Source organism: Malaclemys terrapin, chromosome 3 (assembly GCF_027887155.1).
Source record: "Malaclemys terrapin pileata isolate rMalTer1 chromosome 3, rMalTer1.hap1, whole genome shotgun sequence".
Classification (NCBI taxonomy): Eukaryota; Metazoa; Chordata; order Testudines; family Emydidae; genus Malaclemys; species Malaclemys terrapin.
In genome coordinates, this window is record NC_071507.1 from 60,663,980 (window position 1) to 60,687,260 (window position 23,281).

Here is a 23,281-nt window from a genome sequence, read left to right on the forward strand (position 1 = left end):
TTTGCAAGTAGCATTTTAATATAGATGATTTTCCACACTGTAAAATGTAAGCTGTACACTAGCAGAACGAGCAAGGCAGATGAAGTTAGACTCCCATGGTCTAAGTAGCCAATGAAGAGATTGGGCATTGGAATGTTGAATTAGACTAGTCAACAGGAGATACAAGCAGATATAGCCATTTCTCAAGACAGCTTTCGGAGTTCTGTGAACATTGAATGTCTGGCTCAACCTGGTGCAATCAAAGGGTATGTCTACACAACCTGAAGCAGTGAGCCTCCGAGTGCTAAAAACAGGTGTGTAGATATTGCAGCTTAGGCTCTGATGGTTAGAGAGGGGCTTCAGAGTATGAGCTCCAGCCCATGTCACAAATTAAAAGCTCGGTCTACACAGCTATTTTTTGCATTGTAGCACAAGCCTCATGAGTCTGAGTCTGTTGACTTGCCAGCTTGCTGTTGACTTCCAAGCTCACCACTGCAGGCTGCCACAGGCTGTAAAGATGTATCCAAAAGGACTCTTGTTTTATCTTATTTTATTTTCCCAAATACTTGAATAATCAAGGCTTTGTTCCAATTCTAAAGGAAAATTACAGAGAGAAAATGTATGTCCATCATGCCCTTGATCATATTCTTGAACATTTCACATAAATATTGATGACAAACAAATCTGTTTCTGGGTGATTGCATTTCTGTGAGATCCAGTAGACCATTAACTGTTTTAGCAACTGTTTGCATTAATTTGGCTGAGCACAGCTCTGCTTCTTCTCAAGGACATCATCCTTGAGTTGTAGAAATTCCATGCTTGGTGCCCAGGCACCTTTGGGGTCATACAATGTCTGATGTGTCCTTGTGTCCTGTACCATGGGCATAAAGGATGGAGCTGTCCCAACCACCCCCCAATTCCTTTGCTAATACAGAACCTGTGTTACAGGATTTCACATCAGAGAGAAAAGACGACTGGTCGTGGGATATATATTGACATCTAAGAACTACAGTTACTGTAAGGGAAGTAACCATTTCTTCTTCAAGCTTGTCCACATATATTCCATGGTGTCTCATAAGCAGTGACCTGATGCAAGGAGACGGGTGCTCAGAATCTACTTAAAGACGGTAGTACAGGTCTGCCAAAAGAAGCATCAGACCTTGATGATTCTATTATGGAATTTTTTGTTGTTGTTGATTTTCAGGCCTAACTCAACAAAGTGTCAGATAATTTGATGAATGGAATTCTCCAATTGTTGATGTTATTTCCCTCGGATCAGGGTTACTGTTACTCCTCATTTCTGAGATGAGCCACTAACACTGATAAGCATTTGGTGATGCTCAGTGTTGTCAATAGTCTAAAGTGTAGAACCCTGAATTGGTAGTGAGCCTGTCCTTCTTGAAACCTTTGGCATTTTCTATGAGAGGTGTGACTGGAGATATGGAAGTAGGCATCTTGCAAAGCAAGAGTTAGAATCCAGTCCTGTGAATCTAGCAATGGAATTATGGAGCCCTTAGTTAGCACTTTGAAGTTGAAGTGGCAAAAGAAGGCATTGAGACACCTCAAATCCAGAATATGATGCTATCCCCTCCTTTTTGTTTGGTAGTAGAAAATAATTGAAATAATAACCCTTCCCCCTGTACCGAAATGGAAATTCATCTATTGCTCCTAGATCACAAAGGGATTGCACTTATTGAAGTGAGAAAAATGCCTGAATCAGGGCAGGGAAAGGGGGTGAGGAGTAGGGAATGTACACAACTACCCCACCAAGATTATTTCTAGAATCCAGCAATCTGATGTTATAAGGCTTCATGTTCCTTGGAAATAATAAAGGCAGTCCACAAATGGAAGGAAGAAGTGGTAAAGATTGTGTGGACTGATTGTTGGGCGACCATCGACTAACACACCAAAAGGATTGCTTTGAAGTGGTCACAGCATGATAGGTGGCTGATGTAGACGTCAGAAGTCTCCTATTTTGGAAGCACTGCCTCTTGGAGGTTTATAGAGCCATTGATGGTAAAAGGCATTCAAGAATGTTCTCTGCCTAGAATATGACTGTAATCTTCCCTCCTTCCTTTTAGGAGTAGGTGTATATGTTTCTAGAAGGGTCCTTTGACAAATGCAGAATGTTATCCATCTTTCTGCTAAAGAGTTTAGAGCTCTCAAAAGGGAAGTCTTAAATTCTCGTCTTCTCCTCCCTTGGGATGCCTGAATACTGAGGCCAAGATACTCTCTTCATGGTGATCAAGATTGTCATGGACTGAGCCACAGTGCTGGAGGTGTCTAATGAGGCCTAGAGGGCCATCTTGGCTATCAGCTGCCCTTCAGTAATCAAAGATTTGAATATTCCTGCTTGTAAAGCACTTTGAGATCTACTGATTAAAAATGCTATATAAAAGATAGGTACAGTGAAACCCCACTATAACGCGTCCCGCGATAACGCGAATTTGGATATAACACGATCATGAGGTGGCTCCGGCTGCCCCAAGCAAAAAAAAAAAAAGCGGCTGGAGTGCCGCCAAAGCAAAAAAAAAAAAAAAGCCTTCCCCACTGCCTCTTCCCCCCTACCCCCGCTTCTCCTTTTGGCGAGAAGAGCTGTACTCCTCCCCAGCTGCTCCTCGCTCTTCCTCTGCCCCTTGCATGTCTCCCCTGTTCTCCCCAAGTGTTTCCCTCTCTCGCTGCATGGCTGAGAGTCCCCACTGCTGGAGCTGCACCCTTTCAGTTACTGTTATTGGCAGTTCACAAACGCAAGTCGTTTTCTGCCCAAGAGAAATTGACCGGCTTGAAACTGACCGGCTTGAAATGGTAAATTTTTGTAACCCCGCTATACCGCGACCCCGCATTTATCGCAATCGAATTTTTTGGACCCCAATCATCACGTTATAGTGGGGTTTCACTGTATTGTTATTATTGAGGAAGTCTGTTAATTAAGTCTGAGAACTTATGCCAATTTCAGTAATCAGACCTTTCTTACAGTGCTTGATAGTTAGCAAGTCTTAATTTCAGAGTGGCTGTGAATAGTTCTTCCTCACAAAAAAATCCAGCTGTTTGGGCTCCTTGTCCAATGGTGTCATTTTTGTATGTTGTTTGTTCCTCTCCTGTGCTTCTGCAACCACTATGGAACCAAGCATAGGTGTACAGATAGGTATACAAATCCAGTGGACAGTACCTGGTACCTCTTCTCCTCTTTCTCAGAGGTTGGTGCAACTGATGCCAAAGTTTGCCATATGTTTTTTGCCATTAAGAGCTAGCAGTAGCTGACCAGCATGGAAGCATGCAGTATATCAAAGAGATTGTGGGAGCTCTCTTCTAGTACATCCACAGGTATTTCAAGAGACTCCTCAATATGGCAGATTAAGTCCTCAAAGTTCTTAGTCATCCAACTGGATTGGTGTGGATGGAACCACTGCTTGGTCTGGGACAATGATGAGATGCCAGCTGATATAGTGTGTTCCTCCACAGAAGGAAGTTCCTCCTCAGAAATTTTCTCTGTATTCTCAGTCTGATGTATAGGAATCTGAGCTACTTAGCTCCTGGAAAAAGAAAGGGGAGGTGGTCCTAACCCTAGATGGAAGTTCAGAAGAGGGTGTTATCTGGCATTGTGTAAGCCCCAATAGCTTCAAAAAGGTCATGAAGGCATGCGGTAAGGAAAGGGACCTGGAGGTCAAAGTGGAGTGAATCAGGAATTATGTCTTTCCCTGTAAATACTTGATGTATGTTGTGTATAGGAGGCCCTTGATTTCCTCTTGATGCATAAGGCTCCCATGAATGGAGCCTTGGGGAGTATATATAGGACCCTTCCCTGGTATTTCAGAATCAGAAAGGAGGATCTAACCTAGCCAGGATTCCAGGGAGCACCATGGAATACGTCTTGCTTGGTGATGAAGATGTGCTCATGCAGCAGTGGTAGTCAGTGCCATAGCTGAGATTTTCAGCAGAGTGGAGAGTAACAGAGTCTGGCTCTGCTGTTACCTGGGGATCTCCTGGTACCATACATGATTAAAGTATTGAGAAAGATGATGTCATGCAAACTGGTGCGGGGGTTGTCTCAATCCCTGAGACAGTCTTAAGAGTACAGTGCGATGCATTCTCAGGGCTCCTGCAATATCCAATTTGGACTGTGGTGTTCCCACAGTGTGGGAGTGATGAAGCAATTTCAGCCTTCTTTTTGGTCAGGTCTGCAGAAAGGGATCTGACTTTACATTTGCCAGAGGAGTGATGCTCCTTTCTCCCACTGGCAGAAGACTTACGACTGTTTCACAGCCCTACCAGGGTCCATAGTTAGGGGCGGATTAAGATACATTGGGACCCTGGGCTCAAAGAACATTTGAGCCCCCCACAACCTCCCTCCTGCCATGGAGCCCTGCCCCCTGCCTGATCACCAGTTGGCAAGACCCAACAGGACAATGCCCAGTTTTGCCAAAAAGGAGGTTGGGGAGGGGTGAGCAGCGGGGCTTGAGGGTGGTGGTGGTGAGCAGTGGGGCTCAGGCCAGCCCTGCATGGGGGATGGGAGAGGGGGTTGGGCCAGCTCAGGGAGTAAGGGGAAGGGAGAGGGGCTCAGGTGAGCTCTGCCCCTCATGGGGAAGAGGGGCTCGGTGAGTGGGCTCCCTCATGCAGGGGGAGGAGGAAAAGGGGAAAGGGGTTCAGATCAGCTCCATGCCGGGGAGGGAAGGGGGAAAGGAAGAGGGACTGGGGTGAGCTCAGTGCCTCATGGGAGTAAGGGAGAGGGGCTCAGGCGAGTGAGCTCTGTGCCTTCACGGGGGAGAGGGGCTCAGTCCAGCTCCATGTTGGGCCGGGGCTGGGGCTCGGTCCAGCGCAGCATGGGGGAGCCCTGGGTCCATCCCCGCGCCAAGCAGGAGAGGGGGGTTTGGGGCTTGGTCCAGTGAGACACAGGGGCCGGGGCGGGGGAAGCCTTGGTCCAGCGCATCACAGGGACAGACTCGGGCCACCTCAGCTGCTCAGCCAGCACGGCCTGGGGGCAGAGGGTATATGGATTGCTAGCCATTCCACAGGCTGCCAGCTGGGCTGGAGGTGTGGCCTCAGGGGGAAGACAGAGGAGAAGCAGAGCGGGGGGACAGGAGGAGCAGGAGCAGAGTTCTGGCCATTTCTGCAGGCCCCCCAAATTATCCGGGGCCCTTGGGCAAGAACCCATTGGGCCATGCGGTAATCCAGCACTGTCCATAGTCAGGGCTACATCTGTTTATGGAGCTAGCAGCTGATCCAGAGCTCATTAGGGCACTTCTGGACTCAGACTTTCATGTTTGGAAGGAGGTCTTGTTTGGTCAGGTCAGATGAGAGCCACATAGCCCTCTGAGAGAGAAATAATTTGAGACAAGCCTCTCTTGACCTTTTTGAAAAGGACTTGCAAATGGAGCATTTGTTAAGGATATGCTCGTCTCTGAGACAAAAGAGGAATCTTTTGTGATCCTCGTGTGAACATTATAGTTACACCACAGAAGGGGCAGTACTTGAACCCAGGAAACTTTGGTTCAGTCACCCCTACATCCTGGTACCAGGGAAATATATTTCCCCTCAAACAGAAAACAATTAAAAAACAAAAATAATAAGGAGTAAACCTATGTGACTACAGGCAAAACTACACTAATGATACGAATAAGTAAACTGAAACAATTATAGTATTTAAAATTAAATACACAACAACTGATTTAGTGTGTGCATGAAGACAAAAGAAGTCTGCCCTTTACAACCTCAATACAATGCATAAGGTCATATATACGACCCAAAAGATTTTGCTCTCAAGTGTACGCAGCTCATGTGCACCACAAATGGAATATATATGTACAAGCAACTTGAAGAAGACCTGGAGGATTTCTGATATAATTGTCAAGATGACAAGACATTCCACAATGGCTCTGAAGTTCTGAACTAGCAAGTGTTAAAGTGGCCTCATTCAAAGTTGAGAAAAGGATGTCACATGTTTCATGGAAGCCATGAGACCCATCAACTGGAGGCAGAATTTCACTGTCTGACATGAGTTCTGCTTCAACACACAGTATATATCAGGGATCGGCAACCTTTGGCACGCAACCCGCCAGGGTAAACACCCTGGCGGGCCGGGCCAATTTGTTTACCTGCTGCGTCCACAGGTTCGGCCAATCGCGGCTCCCACTGACCGCCGTTCGCTGCTCCAGGCCAATGGGGGCTGTGGGAAGCTGCGAGGGCCAAGGGATGTGCTGCCCGCCGCATCCCGCAGCCCTGGCTTACCCTGGCGGGCCACGGGCCAAAGGTTGCCGATCCCTGATATATATGATCTGAGAGGTTCAAAACTCTTTACTTCAGAAGGAAGGTGTTGGCCTGAATCTAGCCCAGAATGGCTCCAAATAAAGAGATCCTGGGTTGGGACCGTTGAGAATTTTTTTAATGTATGAGGAAACTCACAGATTGAAATAGGTTGCAAGTTCCTTCTGCTGAGGCTTGTAAGACTTTTCAAGATGGCTGAATTCACTGCTCATCTAAGCTGGGGACTGCTATAAAGAGTTCAATGATCAATTGTTCTCTATGTCCACTGAAGGTAGGACAAGAAGTAATGGGTAAAATCTGCAGCAAGGGAGATTTAGTTAGATATTAGGAAAAGCTTTCTAACTATAAGGATAGTAAAGCACTGGAATAGGCTTCCAAGGGAGGTTGTGGAATCCCCATAATAGAAAATTTTAAAGAACAGGTTAGACAAATACCTGTCAGGGATTGTCTAGGTATACTTGGTTTAGCCTCACATACAGGGTCCCTCTCAAGGTCCCTTCCAGACCTACATTTCTATGACTCTATAAAATCTGAGGTACTGAAAGTGGAATAACCTGACTGCAATATGAAACTAAAGATCTTTCAAACTGAAAATCCCAAATCAATCTTACAAGGAGAGTGAACGGATTATGAAAGACAAAGTGAGTATCTGAAACTTAAAACTCTTGATGTATCTGTTAAACTTTCCAAAGTCCATGATTAGGGTAAAGACCACTGTCCTTTTGCAGAAAGAGTACCTTGAATAGATTTCTCCCCCTCTGACTCCTCTGCAAGGTTTTCTGTGGATTCTATCTTCAGCAGGGGAGACACTTGATCTCAACATTTTCTCATTAGAGGGATCCCTGAAAAGAGATATCTTGGGAGGAAGCAGAGAGTGGAACTAGATTGAGTAGCCACACATCATGGTTTCTAGGACCCAACAGCCTGTAATTCCATGTCCTGATGCAAGAAACTAAGATAGACAATCATCATAAGAAGTGCAGGAGCAATGGCTGATTTGAAAGTCTCAAACATCCTGTCAAATCTGTAGCCTTACAAACACTAAGGCTGAAAGGAGAATAAACCAGATAACTGAATACCTATAAGGCATTTGACTTGGTATCATGTGTCATTTTGATTAAAAAACTAGAATGACACAAAATTAATATGGCACACACTGATTGGATTAAAAAGTGGCTAATTGACAGAAATATGCATCCTTCATGTCGAGAGCTGTGAATCACACTCCCTTCTGAAAGGAGGGGATTATAGAGCCCAGAGTAATCATCCTGAATTTCAGCTTTCGGATAAAGATGATGAACTGCTGAAGGTCCAAGAGGGTCTCCACCCTCTGTCTTTTTTGGGGATTAGGAAATATGGGGAATAGAACCCTCTCCCTTGGTACTGAAGTGGGACACTCTCTATCACGCCCGACATTATAGGGATTCCAATTGCTGTTGAAGAATCAGTTGGTGAGAGGGATCCCTGAAGTGGTGTTGGGAAGGTGGTTTGTGAGATGGGAGAGAAAGAAACTCTATAGAGTATCCCTCATGGATAATCTCCAGAACCCAAGTTTCCATGGTGATCTTGTTCCAACTGTTGGCAATAAAGTAAGATGGCCTCAAAAGATGACAGGAGGAGAAGTAGGTGGCATCAGTGGTGGTACGTGGGACTTGATATGCATGCCAAAAAAGGGCCTCTGGCCTGTTGCTGGGAGTACTTGGAGGGTGCAGCAGTGGAGAGAGACAAGAAATGGAACCTCTAAATCCTTTGTCATGTACAAAGAGGTTCAGGTGGATGCTGGTAGTATAGAGTATGTGAAGGGGGGTAGTCTTGGTCTAACGGTCTGTTTCTAGTGTTTCCTCCTGGGGGCAGCAGTGTAAATCCTCAGGGATTGCAGGGTGGATCTTGAGTCCTTTACAGAGTGTAGAAACTCATCGGTCTTTTCATTTAAAAAGTTGAACTCATCAAAGGGGAGGTCTTGTATAGTATTTTGGGCCTCTCTTGGGAAGTCCGATGACTGGAACCACAAGTCATTTCACATGATCCTTTGGCCAAAGATCTGAATGTTGTATCTGTGGCATCTACCACAGACTGAAGAGCCACCTTTGCTACCAATTTCCCCTCATCCAGAGAGGATAGAAACTGGGCTCAGTCTTCCATGGTCAGTTTGTCTTTAAATTCCGCGAGCGTAGTGTAGATGTTAAAATTGTAATTTGCTAATAAAGCATGTTAATTAGCTATATGAAATTGAAGGCCTGTGAAGGAGAACACCTTTCTACCCATGAGATGCAGTCCCTTTGACCCTTTATTTGGCAGGGTAGATTTTTGGTGGTGTGGCCAAGCTCTCTCCATAGCTGCCTGTATCACCAATGACTTAGGGTCAGATGGGAAAACAAAAAGTCAGCACCCTTGGCCAGCACAAAATAGCATCTTTTGGCTCTTTTTGGCATAGAAGCATGAGATTCTGGTGTGTACCAGATGCTCTGAACGGTTCTAATATGGCCTTATTGATTGGAAGGGCCTCCTGGTTGGTCCCTGTGGTTATAAAATGTTCAGGAATCAATGTTGAGGGTCCTGGGACTCCTCTAGCAGGATATGTAGATCATTAGTGACTCCTTGCGACAACTCCTGATATTGCCAGTGGTTAGCCAGTGGAGAGGGTGATGAAGGAGTGATGGCAGTATCCAGAGACTATAAGGAGGCCCCCATCAGAACCGGCAGTACCAGTGGAACCAGGTCTGGTTCTTCCTCCTCATATATTGATGGGACCAGCTGACGAGAGGGGGAGAAGTGGTACGACTCCTGAGAAGTGCCTGCCATAGGGGTCCCCAGGCCCCAAAAAGGCCAGAAGGAAGAATCCAAGGTCATGGTGGCCCCCGCGGGAATCGATACCAAGTGTCCCTGGAGGGGGTCATAACTGGAGGGATAATAATGCCTTGGCTGTCTGTCAGGGCTCTACTGCCTTTGCGAAGATACTGGTGCAGCTATCTCCTCCAGTCCTCTGATTCTGAGGACATTTGCATTGCATTCTTTAATTGGTAGCAACGGTACCGCTGGTACTGAGGAGTTCCTGCCCAATGGATGGAGATCGACCTCTCCTGAGACAACGGCAACAGTTCTTCCTCTGGGGTAAGGACATCTCTCAGGAGAGCAGGGCCCAAAAGGAGCGGAGACTGCGCATAAGGAAGGATGATAACCTCCAGCATTACAAAGGTCTCTGTATGGCCCGGAGTCCAAGGAGTTCCAATACAAATGCCTAAAGGTCCCAGTTCATGTGACAGAGCCAGATAGACTTTGGAATGACGAGATGATACCTGCATTCATAGATAGGACTGGAGAGCATCTGTCTTTCTGCCCCGGTCATCATCAGTCACTGTTGAATCTCTCTTTTCCCACACCTTACCCTCCAGCCTGAGGGTCTCGGCAGAGCTGCTTCCGAGGGTTCCACACACAATGTCTTGCCCAACCTGGACCAGTTCAGAGAGGAAACACATTTCTCCTGGACAGTCCAATGCAGGGATTTGTCCTTATGCTCATGCAAGTGTCTCTTACTCACATGGGGAGTCCTGTGTGACGAGCCCTTGGCTTGCTAAGAGCTCTGCTCCAATGCATGTGCTTGGAGGGGCACTGCTGATCAGCTGAGGTGGATGTACAGGGGGACCTGTGTCAGACCTGTGTCAGAGCAGGGCCTCATAGCCTCTTCCATCAGACTTTTTCAGTCAGAGCTCTCAGGCATCTTTAGTTCTGGGCAAGAAGGAAGACATGTGCCGCACTTAGAGAGTACACGCACCCGTGATGCTCATCACTGATGGAGAAGGAGTGAGGGCAGAAGACACAGTTCTTGAATTCCAGGACCCTGGGCATAATCTTGGGACCAGGGAAGATTTCACCTCAACTGGGGTGGAGGTTAGGAGAGTTTTCTAGTCTATACTAAACTACACTAAATAGAATTCCTAAGGTAAGATATAAACTATTCACAATTAAATTTTACAGATTCTGCAATAACGAAGGAGGGAATGATTCCAACTCAGGCCATCCAGCCGTAAGAAAGAACTAGAGAAGCATTGACCCACACTGCCTCGTATACCCTCGGTTGGGAGCACAAGGAGAGTTACTGACCATGTGCAGATCAAAAGACACGACTATGAAGAAGTTCCAGGCTTGGGCACACAGTGTGCACACTTACCCACATGTAGAATACACACAGCAACAGTAACTCAAAGAAGAAGTTGAAGCTAGAGAAATTCAGACTGGAAATTAGGGAAATAGGAAAGTTTTAACACTGAGGTTAATTAACCACTGGAACAACTTGCCATGGGTTGTGGTGAATTCTCTATCACTGACCATTTTTAAATTAAGTTCGCACATTTCTTCTAAAAGATGTGCTCTAGTCAAACAGGAATTAATTCAGAGAAGTCCTATGGCCTGTATTATTCAGGAGGTCAGATCACAGTGGTCCTTTATGACCTTGTATTCTGTGAATCAAGGAATCCCAGAATACCAAGTAAAAGTTGGGTCATCTCCTGACTAGAGACACACTAAAATCATTCTGCCACCCTAGATATCATCTAGTAAAATTGTTTTTAGTGATCAAATGGAAAAACTGAGAATGTAGCTACATCCTCATCTAGGGATGTTGACGAACTAATATCAGTCAATTATCTGGGACAGGATCAGCACCCATATCTTCCTAATCAGATTTGTCCTCACAGTCAGAATGTTTTCCAAGGGAAGTGACCCATAGTTATTGGGTACTGGATACTCCATTAACAAGAGGACACTATTAGGATGGGTGGAACCAAAGTGAACAATACCAAAGCACACTCCTGCTCCCAATCCCCCTGAAAGCAAAGGAGGTTCAGCACTGGGTCTCTTTAAAGTGAAGCAGTCTTTACTATCAAACATAGACTTTCTTGCTTTCTGAACAAGTCTCAGAGCAATGATCATACCTCCTTTTCAACACCAAGGAAGAAGTAATTAATGCTGAATTCAACTCATATCCATTGCCTCTGGATTTCTTTAATCCTGAAGACTTTTTGGAGTTAGTCTTCAAAATTGTCTTGTTGCTCTAAATTGACCCTAACTCTAAACATATAGGCTTTTCAACGGCAGGTAGTTTCCTTAAAACTTTCTCTAAGGGCTGGTCTACACTACGAGGTTAGGTCAAATTTAGTCGTGGTAGGTCAATTTTATAAACAATGAGGCTACACAACCAACCCCGTTCTGTCGACCTAAAGTGCTCTTAAAATCAACTCTTGTACTCCTCCCTGATGAGGGGAGTAGCGCTAAAATTGACCTTCTTGGGTCGAATTGAGGTAGTGCAGATGCAGCGTTGTATAATTCGACGGTATTGGCCTCCGGGAGCTATCCCTGAGTGCTCCAATGTGACCGCTCTGGACAGCACTTCTAACTCTGATTCACTAGCCAGGTACACAGGAAAAGCCCCGGGAACTTTTGAATTTCATTTCCTGTTTGGTCAGCGTGGTGAGCTCAGCAGCACAGGTGACCATGCAGTCCCAGAATCGCAAATGAGTTCCAACATGGAGCAAACGGGAGACACTGGATCTGATTTCTGTATGGGGAGAAGAATCTGTGCAGGCAGAACTCCGATCCAGCAGAAGAAATGCTAATATATATGCCAAAATCGCATGGGGCATGGTGGAGAGAGGCTACATCAGGGACACACAGCAGTGCCGTGTGAAAGTTAAGGAGCTCAGGCAAGCCTACTACAAGACAAAGGAGGCAAACGGTCATTCCAGGTCAGAGCCCCATACCTGCTGCTTCTATGATCAGCTGCATGCCATTCTAGGGGGGAACCCTACCAGTACCCCACCACTGTCCATGGATACCTGCAAGGGGGGAGTCTCACACTTTTGTGGATGAGGAAGAGGAGGAGAAGGAGGAGAATGCGCAGCAGGCAAGCAGAGAATCCGTTCTCCCCGGCAACCAGGACCTTTTCCTCACCCTAGAGCCAATACCCTCCCAAGGCAGGTTCCTGGACCCCTAAGCTGGAGAAGGCACCTCTGGTGAGTGCACATATGTAACTACACTACAGGGGTTAAAAGCAATTCTGCTTTCTGTTTGATTTGCCCTGAAGAATTGGGACGCATTCACAGCCAGTACAGCTATTGGAAAAGTCTGTTAACGTGTCTGGGGATGGAGTGGGAATCCTCTAGGGACATATCCATGAAGCTCTCCTGGAGGTACTCTGAAAGCCTTTGCAGAAGGTTTCTGGGGAGGGCTGCCTTATTTTGTCCTCCACGGTAGGACACTTTACCACGCCAAGCCAGTAGCAAGTAATCTGGAATCATTGCAGCACAAAGCATGGCAGCGAATGGTCCTGGGTTTTGGTTGCGTTCATGCAACATTTGGTCTTTATCTTTCTGTGTCAGCCTCAGAAGAGTGATATCATTCATGGTCACCTGGTTGAAATAGGGGAATTTTTGTAAGGGAACAGTAAAAGGACCCCATTCATGCTGGGCTGTTTGCACTTGGCTAAAAGGGATCATCCCGGAGAAAAGCCAACGCGGTGGCAGGAGGGGTGTGCACATCCACCCCAAAACCGCAGCCCCTCCTTTTAAATGGCAAACCCAACCAGCATTGCTTGCTATGGGAAAGGAGGGCGTTACAGTTTGAAACCATTCCCACATATTATGAAGGCGGAAGAAGCCAACTCCGCGTACCCTTTGGCTTACCAGGGCTGCCTGGAAACCGAATTCTGTTGCCCAGCTGTGTGTGATGTGTCACCATACCGGCAGGCGCTCAATATAAAAATCAAAATGCAACCTTGTATCTAAAGCACATGTGCTGTCTGCTATGAATTGCTTGATTCACTGTGAAAGACTCTCCCTTTTGTTCTCAGAAATGTATCTTCTTAAATTTTACTCTCCCTTTTTATTCCCCCTGCAGATGCAAATGTTTCTATGCTCCCCATATCAAATCCGTCTATTGCAGATTAGAAGGTGAAAAAAATGCACTCCACGATGACATGTTTTCTGAGCTCATGCAGTCCTCCCGTACTGATAGGGCACAGCTGAATGCATGAAGGCATGTGGTGGCAGAGGCTAGGAAAGCATACAGTGAGCATGATCAGAACATGCAGGAGGAGATGTTGAGGCTAATGGGGGAGCAAAGATTGGAAAAAATGCCTCACAGTGAGAAATGTAAAGGCCTCAATCCATTTAGCTTATCAAAAAGAATTTTGAGAGGTAACTTAATTATGACGTATTATGGTGAAAGTACCTTCACAGGGAGAAAATACTGTATACTAAAGGGCTCTTGAATCTAGCAAATAAAGGCATAACAAGAACCGATGGCTGGAAGCTAAAGCCAAACAAATTCAAATTAGAAATAAAGCACAATTTTTTAAAAGTAAGGGGAATTAACAATTAGAACAAACTGCCAAGACAACTGGTAGATTCTCAATATTTTATATCTTCATATCAAGACTGGATGCCTTTCTGGAAAATATGCTTTAGTCAAATACAAGTTACTCAGCACAATGCAAGGGTAAGGTTTGATAACTTGCGTTATACAGAAGGTTAGACTAGATGATCTAATGATCCTTCTGGCCTTAAAATCTAATGATGTTAATTACATCAATGAACAAACCAAAACTGAAGAACAGGGTTAACAAGCCAGCATATAACAGGGCAGAGAGCCAAAGACAACTGTAGAGACTATGCAACAGTGTGGAACTACCTAAATCTATCTAGCCTACTTATAAAAACAGAGAAAACACAAAAAATAGCTCAGTACAAATGGTTATTTTGGAGATTTTTAAAATGAAAAGCCAAGGAAAGATTGAATGTGAAGACTGGAGCTTCTGACCTTAAATTGACAGAGGTGACAAGGAGCTAAATTACAGCTGGGGCTAGGCACATTCATGGTTCCAGAGGACACTGCACTTCCAAGAGTTCTATCTTAATGCACCTGGAAGCATCTGTCTCCCAAAGTAGGAGCCCATACTTGCAATACATTATTTTATCAAAAAATATATATCCTTCTCTAACATTAAGTATAAATACTCAGAGTAGTTTAATTAATTGCAATATTTGAGGTATTTTTAATTCTAAGTATAATTAATAGAAAATGCAATCGTAAAAGTAAATGTCATGGTAAAAGAATATTATGCTGCAGTAAAGTTCCATTTTTAGTGCTGTTCACTGTAATATCAGAAACTGAACTTCTGGCACCCACATTCCCAATGTGTGGCTGGAGAATTCTCATAATTCTAGCGCTGTAAAGCCATTAAGGGTATATCTACACTGCGATTAAACACTCATGGCTGAATCACGTCAGCTGACTCAGGCTCATGCTACTGGGCTGTAAAATTGCAGTGTAGACTTTTGGGCTTGGGCTGGAGCCAAAGCTTTGGGACCCTGCAAAGGGGGAGAGTCCCAGAGCCTAGGCTACAGCCTGAGCCTGAACGTCTATACTGCAATTTTACAACCCTGCAGCCCAAACCTTGTGAGCCCGAGTCAGCTGACATAAGCCAGTCGTGGGTGTTTAATCACAGTGTAGATATACCCTAACTCACCTCACTTGTGGGGTGCTCCTGCTTAGGAAAAATACAATATATATAGTTTACTCCTGTTGCTGTAAGGTCATAGTGATTTCTTTCAGCTGTTAATCAATGTATTTCCACATCCTTTTCCTCCAATCTTCTTTAGTTGTCTTCGTATTTCAGACGATGAAAAGACTTATAGAGTAGTGGTTCTCAACCTTTACAGACTACTATATTGCTTTCAGAGTCTGATTTGTCTTAGGTACCCCAAGTTTCACCTCACTTAAAAACTATTTGCTTATAAAATCAGACATAAAAATACAAAAGTGTCAAAATACATTATTACTGAAAAATTGCTTACATTCTCATTTTTGCCATATAATTATAAAATAAATCCATTGGAATACAAATATTTTACTTACATTTCAGTGTGATATTGAGTCTGTTTTTCACTTGTGAGCCTTGTCATTCGGTGGCTGGACAGCAGTGGTATCGTTTGGCCCCCCTTATTTCTGCGCTGCTACTGACGGCAGTACTGCCTTCAGAGCTGGGCGGCCAGAAAGCAGTGGCTGCTGGCCGGGGCGTTGAAGTTGTTTGTGGCAGGGGAGGACTATTTTTTAAATCCCGCTTCCATCCCACCCCATAATACCCACTTCCACCTGCTCCCAACTTGTTTGTTGAATTTTTATCCTGCTCCTGGTATTATGGCAGTGGGTCCTGCGATACCTGCGGGACCCCTGTCCCACTGCATGGCTCTAGAAACTGTTGTAAAACTAGGCAAAAATCTCGATGAGTTGACCTCTGTGTACCCCTGTTATAGAAGATACTCCTCTAGAAATGCTCATCAATAAATTTACCTGAACTTTAGCATCTCTGTCTTCCGTCCACAGAACCTTATATTTCTGAAAGTCTTGCAGTGCTTCACTAGCTGCTTTTCTTACGGAATTTACAGACGAGGAGAGGAGCACAACTAGTTTAGAAATATCTTTGTGTTCTGCAACACCTGGATAAAAATTTCTTAGCTTTCTTACAGGAATCTCATCAAGTACTTCTGTAAAATAAACAATTTACATAAAAAGTTAACAAACCATTAAAATCCACCTTCACATATCCAAAAATATAAAACTATAATTGTCTCCCAATATATTTTTAACAAAACAGAAGACAAAAAAGAGTTAAACCAAAAAATGTGGAAGTTTCAAAATCTGTAACCTGTAATTCATTACTGCTTGGGTTGTTGCATCCCATTCCCCTATCCTCTATCTATATGTTGTGTATTTGCATTTTAAATTTTCAGGGACTTTGTCCTCATTCTTCTTGTAAAGTGCATACCTACACAGTTTTGATGTTATTTTATGTAAAGCGATATTTGTTAGGTTTGTCAAAACCATACATTTCAAATATTTAACCATACAAGCTCTCTCAAACAGTATGAGGTACTTTATCGCTTATATGCGACACCCTTGTTATTCGATGAAAGACCCTTTTCTAAGCAAACTGTGCCAAAATATGTAGTTTAAGGAGCCGTAAATGTCACTTGTCACCCAAGAGACACATTTTAACTTCAATTTCTATATGTGAGAGGTTAGTACATATAAGTCCATTAGGGATGTCAAACGATTAAAAAAATCATTACAATTAATTGCACAATTAAAAAAATAGTCAAGATTAATTGCAGTTTTTATTGCACTGTTAAACAATAATAGAATACTAATTTAAATTTATTATAAATATTTTGGATGTTTTTCTACCTTTTCAAATATATTGATTTCAATTACAACACAGAATACAATGTGTATAGTGCTCACCTTATATTATTTTTTATTATAAATATTTGCACTGTAAAAAAGATAAAGAAAATAACAGTATTTTTCAATTTACTTCATACAAACACTGTAGTGCAATCTCTTTGTCGTGAAAGTGCAACTTAGAAATGTAGGCGTTTTTTTACGTAACCCCACTCAAAAAACGAAACAATGTAAAACTTTAGAGCCTGCAAGTCGAAGCATGAAGGAACATATGAATGTTTAGCATATCTGGCATATAAATACCTTGCAACGCCAGTTACATCAGTGCCATGCAAATGCCTGTTCTCACTTTCAGGTGACATTATAATTAAGAAGCAGGCAGCATTATCTCTCATAAATGTAAACAAACTTGTTTGTCTTAGCAATTGGCTGAACAAAGGGGAGGACTGAATGGATATGTAGGCTCTAAAGCTTTACATTGTTTTGTTTTTGAGTGCAATTATGTAAAAAATAATAATTCTGGATGTGTAAGATATTTCATGATAAAAGAGATTACACTACAGTACAAATATTTGTAATAAAAAACAATAAGATAAAGTGAGCACTGTACACTTTTGTATTCTGTGTTGTAATTGAAATTGGTATTTTATTATTAAGAGTATGATTAAAAATGTGATTAATCACAACTACTTTTTAATCTAGTTAATGTGTTTTGCATTAATCACATGCATTAACTGCGATTAATCTGCAGCCCTAATTTACATACAATTGAACACATTTTTAAAAGTGTGATTCCCAATATTTTTGTTGATAATTATTGTTATGCTATTTTCTCATGTTTTCTTCAACAGACTCAAAAATATTTTCATGAAGTAATCAGGGCCGGCCTTAGGGAAAATAGCACCCTGCGCAAACTTGTATTTTGGCGCCCCTGACCCCAGCTGCCTTCCCCAGCTCCCCACCCCACCCCCATTGCCCAAGCCCCCACTGCCTCTTCCCTCACCCCTCATTGTCCCAAACTCCCTTCTATGACCTCGCACTCCAGGCCCACCCTGCTTCTTGCCTCTTAACCATAGCACAGCCCCTGCCCACGTCACCCACGTAGGGCCAATCCTGCCCTGCAGTGACTCACATCTGGATGCCACAGTGATTGGCATCATAGGAAACCCCACAGAAGTCACTTTGACTCCCCCAGCAAGTGTTACAGGGATTCACTCATTTGGTCATTGAGCAAGACAGCCAAGACAATGCAGTAGGCGGTTTTCTGCACTCTCACAGGGTGAGTGGGCTCTGGGGCAGAGTCGTATCTCTCCTGCACCTCCCAAACTCTCCCACTCAGCACAGCATCCAGCTGCTCTGCCAGAGCCCCAAAGGGTTGGTTGCCCAAGAGGAGGTGCAGCTAGGGGCACAGGAAGGGGTCCCTGGGAGCTGGGTGGGCTGGGACCTAGAGGCACAGGGAGGGGTCCCTTGGAAGATGAGGCAGCTGGGAGATGGGGGAACAGGGAGGGGTCCCCTGGGAGCTGCGGGGGACTAGGAGCTGGGGGAACAGGGAAGGGGCCCTCAGGAGCTGGAAGGGCTGGAAGATGGGGGTATAGAGAGGGGGTCCCCTGGCAGCTGTAGGAGGCTGGAACCTGGGGCACAGGGTCAGGACCCCATAAGACTTACTGATCTCTCTGCCCTGCAGTTTTAATTCCCAGTCCCTTCCCTTCCCATCCCAATCTGGAAGAGGCTGGCAACTTCCAGCTCCCATTGGCTGGCCGAGACGCCACACTCACATTCCATTGGGCTGAATGGCTTTCATTCAGGCCGCCCATGGAAAGAGGAACAGCAGGGCTGGGACAATCTGGGGGGGAGAAAGGAGGAAAGGGTCTGGCTCGCAGTCGCAGAGTGCAGAGGCAGAACTTGGAACCAGCTTGGGAAACCATGTGGGGCGGTGAGCAGGTGGCCTCCACTCAGGAGCAGGGAAGCGTATGAAACGCTCCATGCCAGGCTGCACCCTGCAGGCAGTGAGGGGAAGCCCAAGCCCCTGGTCTATGCACCACAGTGCCCTCCTGGCTACAGCGCCCCGGGTGGACACCCACATTGCCCTGCCCTAAGGCCGGCCCTGCAAGTAATGCTTTATGCATCCCTACATTCTCTCATATCATGGCATATTAATTGAACTCTTAAAATTCTGTGCAACATATGCCCCTCATGAATTAAAGGACAATCTACTAGCCTATTTAAGTTACTTATATGGCCACCATCTCCTCAGCATCCAAGCATCCCACAATCTCTAATGTTTTTATCCTTACTACACTCCTGTGAGTTACAGAAGTACTACTATCCTGTATTTACAGATGCATATCTATACAGATGCATATATTACAGATGCGGAATTGAAACACATACAGAAAGCTTGTGGTGGAGCAGGTTACTGAACCCAGGTCTCATAAATCCTACTTAGTGCCCTAACCACCCTTCCTCTCTCTCAATAATGCTGGTAATTATTCTGCATATGTCCACTTTAGGAATGCAGATAATAATGAAATCTTTCAGTTGTAATGTCAGTGACCTGAATCCTAATAACAGCACTGCCTCTCTTTCCCATGTTAACCCTCCCGTGAATGAAGTTTGGATAAAAGAAAAAGTTATGCAATAACATGATGGGCTACATTCTTCGGTACTAAGAAAGTAGGAGCAGTACATAAAGGTAACACTAACAAGTTTATGTTGCTTGAGGTTAAAGGAGAAACTTAGACTGTGACAATATTTATATTATGCAATAGTTTATCTGATTATTGCGTAGTTTCCTACTACTTTCATGAGTTTGGAATAGCCATTTCTGTTAAATACAACTGTCTAAATTAAAGTAAAAATAGCTAAGGTAATCCAAAAGAATACACACTAGGTCCCTTTCAAACCAAGTGAGAATAATCATGAAATATTCAGAAGTAAAGACATTTTATTAGAAGAAAAAAGTTAAAGTAAGCAAAAAACCTTACTGTTTTCTTTTTTGGCTGTTTTCCCTGCTACCATACTGGGTGATGAAGAGACAATAGGTACATTTCTGTTCAGTAATATACTCGATTTTTGTAAGTGTTGCTGTCCCCAATGTGCGACTCCACGACTTACTTCCAGTGTTAATTGGATCATGCGATTAATGGCTTGCTGTATATCATCTAAACTAGGAACCATTACCTGCACAAAATATAAAAAATGTTGTTTAAATAAATGCACCATAACCTAATTTTCCAAAGGCTATATTGAGCCTTTCGTCATAGTCCTTGCTAAGGGTGCTGCATAGCTGTGCCACCCCGTAGGAGCTCAAAACAATTGTGACTCAGAAGCACCCCTCTGAATCACAATTGTGCCAAGCTCCTGTTTTACCCAGGGATGGACATGTTTGACATTGCCCCATTGCCAGCCACAGAATATTACCTTTCTTGTGTCCAACTACTCAGTGCCATTGCTGGTGCTGACTATGGCAGAGCTCCCCCTCCCCCGCCACCAAATTAAAGGATTGCACCGCCTGCCCAGGAATATTTCTGAAGTTGGGTGTCCTCTCCAGCTTCTGAGGGGTGTTTCTGAGTCACAATTGTTTTGCTCCTACGGGGTGGCACAGCTATGCAGCACCCTTAGCAAGGACTATGACGAAAGGCTCAATGTAGCCCTATCTGGAGGAAGCTCATCCCCCCAACCAGTGTGAGATTTGTCAGACCTTCATACCTATGTATTGCAAAGACTGACAGATTAAGCTTCAGACCCTTCTAATTCAGGAGTAGCCAAGAGAGAAGATGAATTATCCTTGAAGGAGCTGACAAAGACAGATACAGGTTCAAAAACCTTCACTTCTGGATTTACAAAGCTGATCTCAACTTCCCCAGCATCAGACCTTTTCTGAAAATGTCCTGTAGTGTCACAATGCAATAATCATATAATTATGATTAAGGCATATTCATGTTTTTGGTCCCAGATTCGATTACATTTATTTTTAAAGACACAGATTTTTCTCCTCCTCCTCCCCACCCACCCCCATTGTATCACTATGATGCAGAGTTAAGGTAGTCTGGGTTCCCTAAATGTGCATTTCCATATCTTAATATGTTTGCATTTCTTTTAAATTTAACATTTATTAAATTTGTTGGATTCATAAAGAGATTATTTACCTTGTAGTAAATGAAGGTTATTTACTTATACCTGGAGTTCTCCAAGATTACTCTGCACATTCACACTTATGGGTTATGTGCTGTCCACTTCAGGCTAATAGTAGAACCTTCTACAAGCAGCACCCATTAGAGCACACGTGTGCCCCCTCCTGTCTCTCTCCTCAGTGTACCTGAACATTCTGAGAGTGAGTCTATATATAGGGGTTATACACTGTCTTCTGCCTCAGTTCCTTCTACTGCCAATTCAGAAAAACCTTAATATAACGCTAAGAAAGAGGGGAAGGTGGGAGGGAAGTGTGAATATGCAGAGTCATCTAGAAGAGCTCTGGTTACAAGTATGTAACCTTCATTTCTTCTTTGAGTGGCTCTTTGAGTGGCTTTGTGGGTAGTATGGCAAGCAGTGCTGAAAATTCAGGATGTGGAACAGAGTCCTAATTAAATAAAGTTTGAAGCATCATCAAATTTAAATTTGCTCTTGAAAGCAAATTCAAAGCATAATATTTATTGAAGACATGGACTGACTTCCAAGGAGCAGATTTACAGATTTCTTCAATAGGAGCATGTTTAAGGCAAGCAAAAGACACTGTAACTGCCCTAGTACAATGAAACCTTACAACAGTTGGCACTACTGCTTACTCATAACATTAAATGATACATTGTTTAACACTCCTGGAAATAGTCTGAGCAGATATACTAAGAATCATAAAGGCTATAGTGTAGGAAACAAATAACCAAAACGACTTCCTAAAACTCATAGTTCTATTGAAATAATATGCTAAAACTACCAGAGGTCTTGTATTTATAGGTAATCTGAGTGAGCTTCCCATCCTTGAATGGAGGCATATCTGTCACTAGATTCTTGGTAGTGTGACAGACCCAGACCAATGGGGTACAGGAGTCTGGTAGAGGGCAAATATACCGGTCACTGGATGAGTAGTTTTCTGTTCCCTGAGTGATCAGAGCAGGGGTTGCACTAGAGTAATCAGGAACCTGCTAGAACCAGTTAAGGCAGGCAGGCTAATTAGGACACCTGGAGCCAATCAAGAAGAAGCTGCTAGAACCAATTAAGGCAGGCTAATCAGGGCACCTGGATTTTAAAAGGAGCTCACTTCAGTTTGTGGTGAGAGTGTGAGGAGCTGGGAGCAAGAGGCGCAAGGAGCTGAGAGTGAGAGGGTGTGCTGCTGGAGGACTGAGGAGCACAAGCATTATCAGACACCAGGAGGAAGGTCCTGCAGTGAGAATAAGGAAGGTGTTTGGAGGAGGCCATGGGGAAGTAGCCCAGGGAGTTGTAGCTGTCATGCAGCTGGTACAGGAGGCACTATAGACAGCTGCAGTTCACAGTGCCCTGGGCTGGAACCCAGAGTAGAGGGCGGGCCCAGGTTCCCCCCAAACCTCCCAATTGACCTGGACTGTGGGTTCTTCCAGAGGGGAAGGTCTCTGGGCTGTTCCCCAACCCACATGGTGAATCTCTGAGGCAAGAAAATCCGCCAATAAGCGCAGGACCCACCAAGATAGAGGAACTTTGTCACAGTAGACAGAAGCCAGGAGAAGTGAACCCCTTTTCCACTTGATGTGGGTCTTTCTACCAGTCTAAAAAACAGTTACTCACCTTTGTAACTGTTGTTCTTTGAGATGTGTTGCTCATATCCATTCCAATTAGGTGTGCGCGTGCCGCGTGTACGATCATCGGAGAATTTTCTACCCTAGCAACACCCGGTGGTTCGGTTGTGGAGCCCCCTGAAGTGGCACCTTCATGGCACTGGATATACACCCCAGCCGACGCAGCGCCCCCTCAGTTCCTTCTTGCCGGCTACTCCGACGGTGGGAAAGGGGGGCGGGTTTGGAATGGATATGAGCAACACATCTCGAAGAACAACAGTTACAAAGGTGAGTAACCGTTTTTTCTTCTTCGAGTGCTTGCTCATATCGATTCCAATTAGGTGACTACCAAGCCTTACCTAGGCGGTGGGGTCGGAGTGAGACATCGCTGAGTGCAAAACCGCTGATCCGAATGCAGCATCATCTCTGGACCGCTGTACAAGCGCATAGTGAGCGGCGAAGGTGTGGACCGATGACCAAACTACCGCTCTACAAATGTCCTGGATCGGGACATGAGCCAGGAAGGCAGTCGAGGTGGCTTGGTCCCTCGTGGAGTGGGCGGTGAGGCGCGGCGGTGGGGCACCGGCCAGGTCATAGCAAGCACAAATGCAGGACATGATCCAAGAGGAGAGACGTTGTGAGGAGACCGGTAAGCCTTTTATCCGGTCGGCCACTGCAACGAAGAGTTGCGTCATCTTCCTAAACAGTTTCGTACATTCAATATAGAAAGCAAGGGCCCTGCATACGTCCAAGGAGTGCATACGCTGGTCTTGGCGCATGGCGTGCAGCTTAGGATGGAAGACCGGGAGGAATATATCCTGGTTCACATGAAAAGCTGATACCACCTTGGGAAGAAAGGCAGGGTGGGGGCGAAGCTGCACCTTGTCTTTATGGAAGACTGTGTACGGAGGCTCAGACGTGAGCACCCTGATTTCAGAAACACGTCTTGCTGAAGTGATGGCTACAAGGAAGGCTGTCTTCCAAGTTAGGTAAAGGAGTGAGCAGGTAGCCAATGGCTCGAACGGGGGCCCTGTGAGCTTGGAGAGAACCAGGTTAAG

The 23,281-nt window shown here is 44.6% G+C and overlaps 1 protein-coding gene across 1 annotated transcript in view; it reads right to left on the reverse strand.

Annotated features, from left to right (window-relative positions):
* Positions 1-23,281, reverse strand: part of DNAH8 (dynein axonemal heavy chain 8) — a 581,193-nt gene that overhangs the window by 356,651 nt on the left and 201,261 nt on the right. Inside the window, exons 27-28 of the mRNA XM_054024546.1 lie at positions 19,461-19,656; positions 15,586-15,779 (exon numbers count right to left, since the gene is read on the reverse strand). Coding sequence (XP_053880521.1) covers positions 15,586-15,779; positions 19,461-19,656 — 390 coding nt within the window. The remainder of the gene's footprint in view (positions 1-15,585; positions 15,780-19,460; positions 19,657-23,281) is intronic.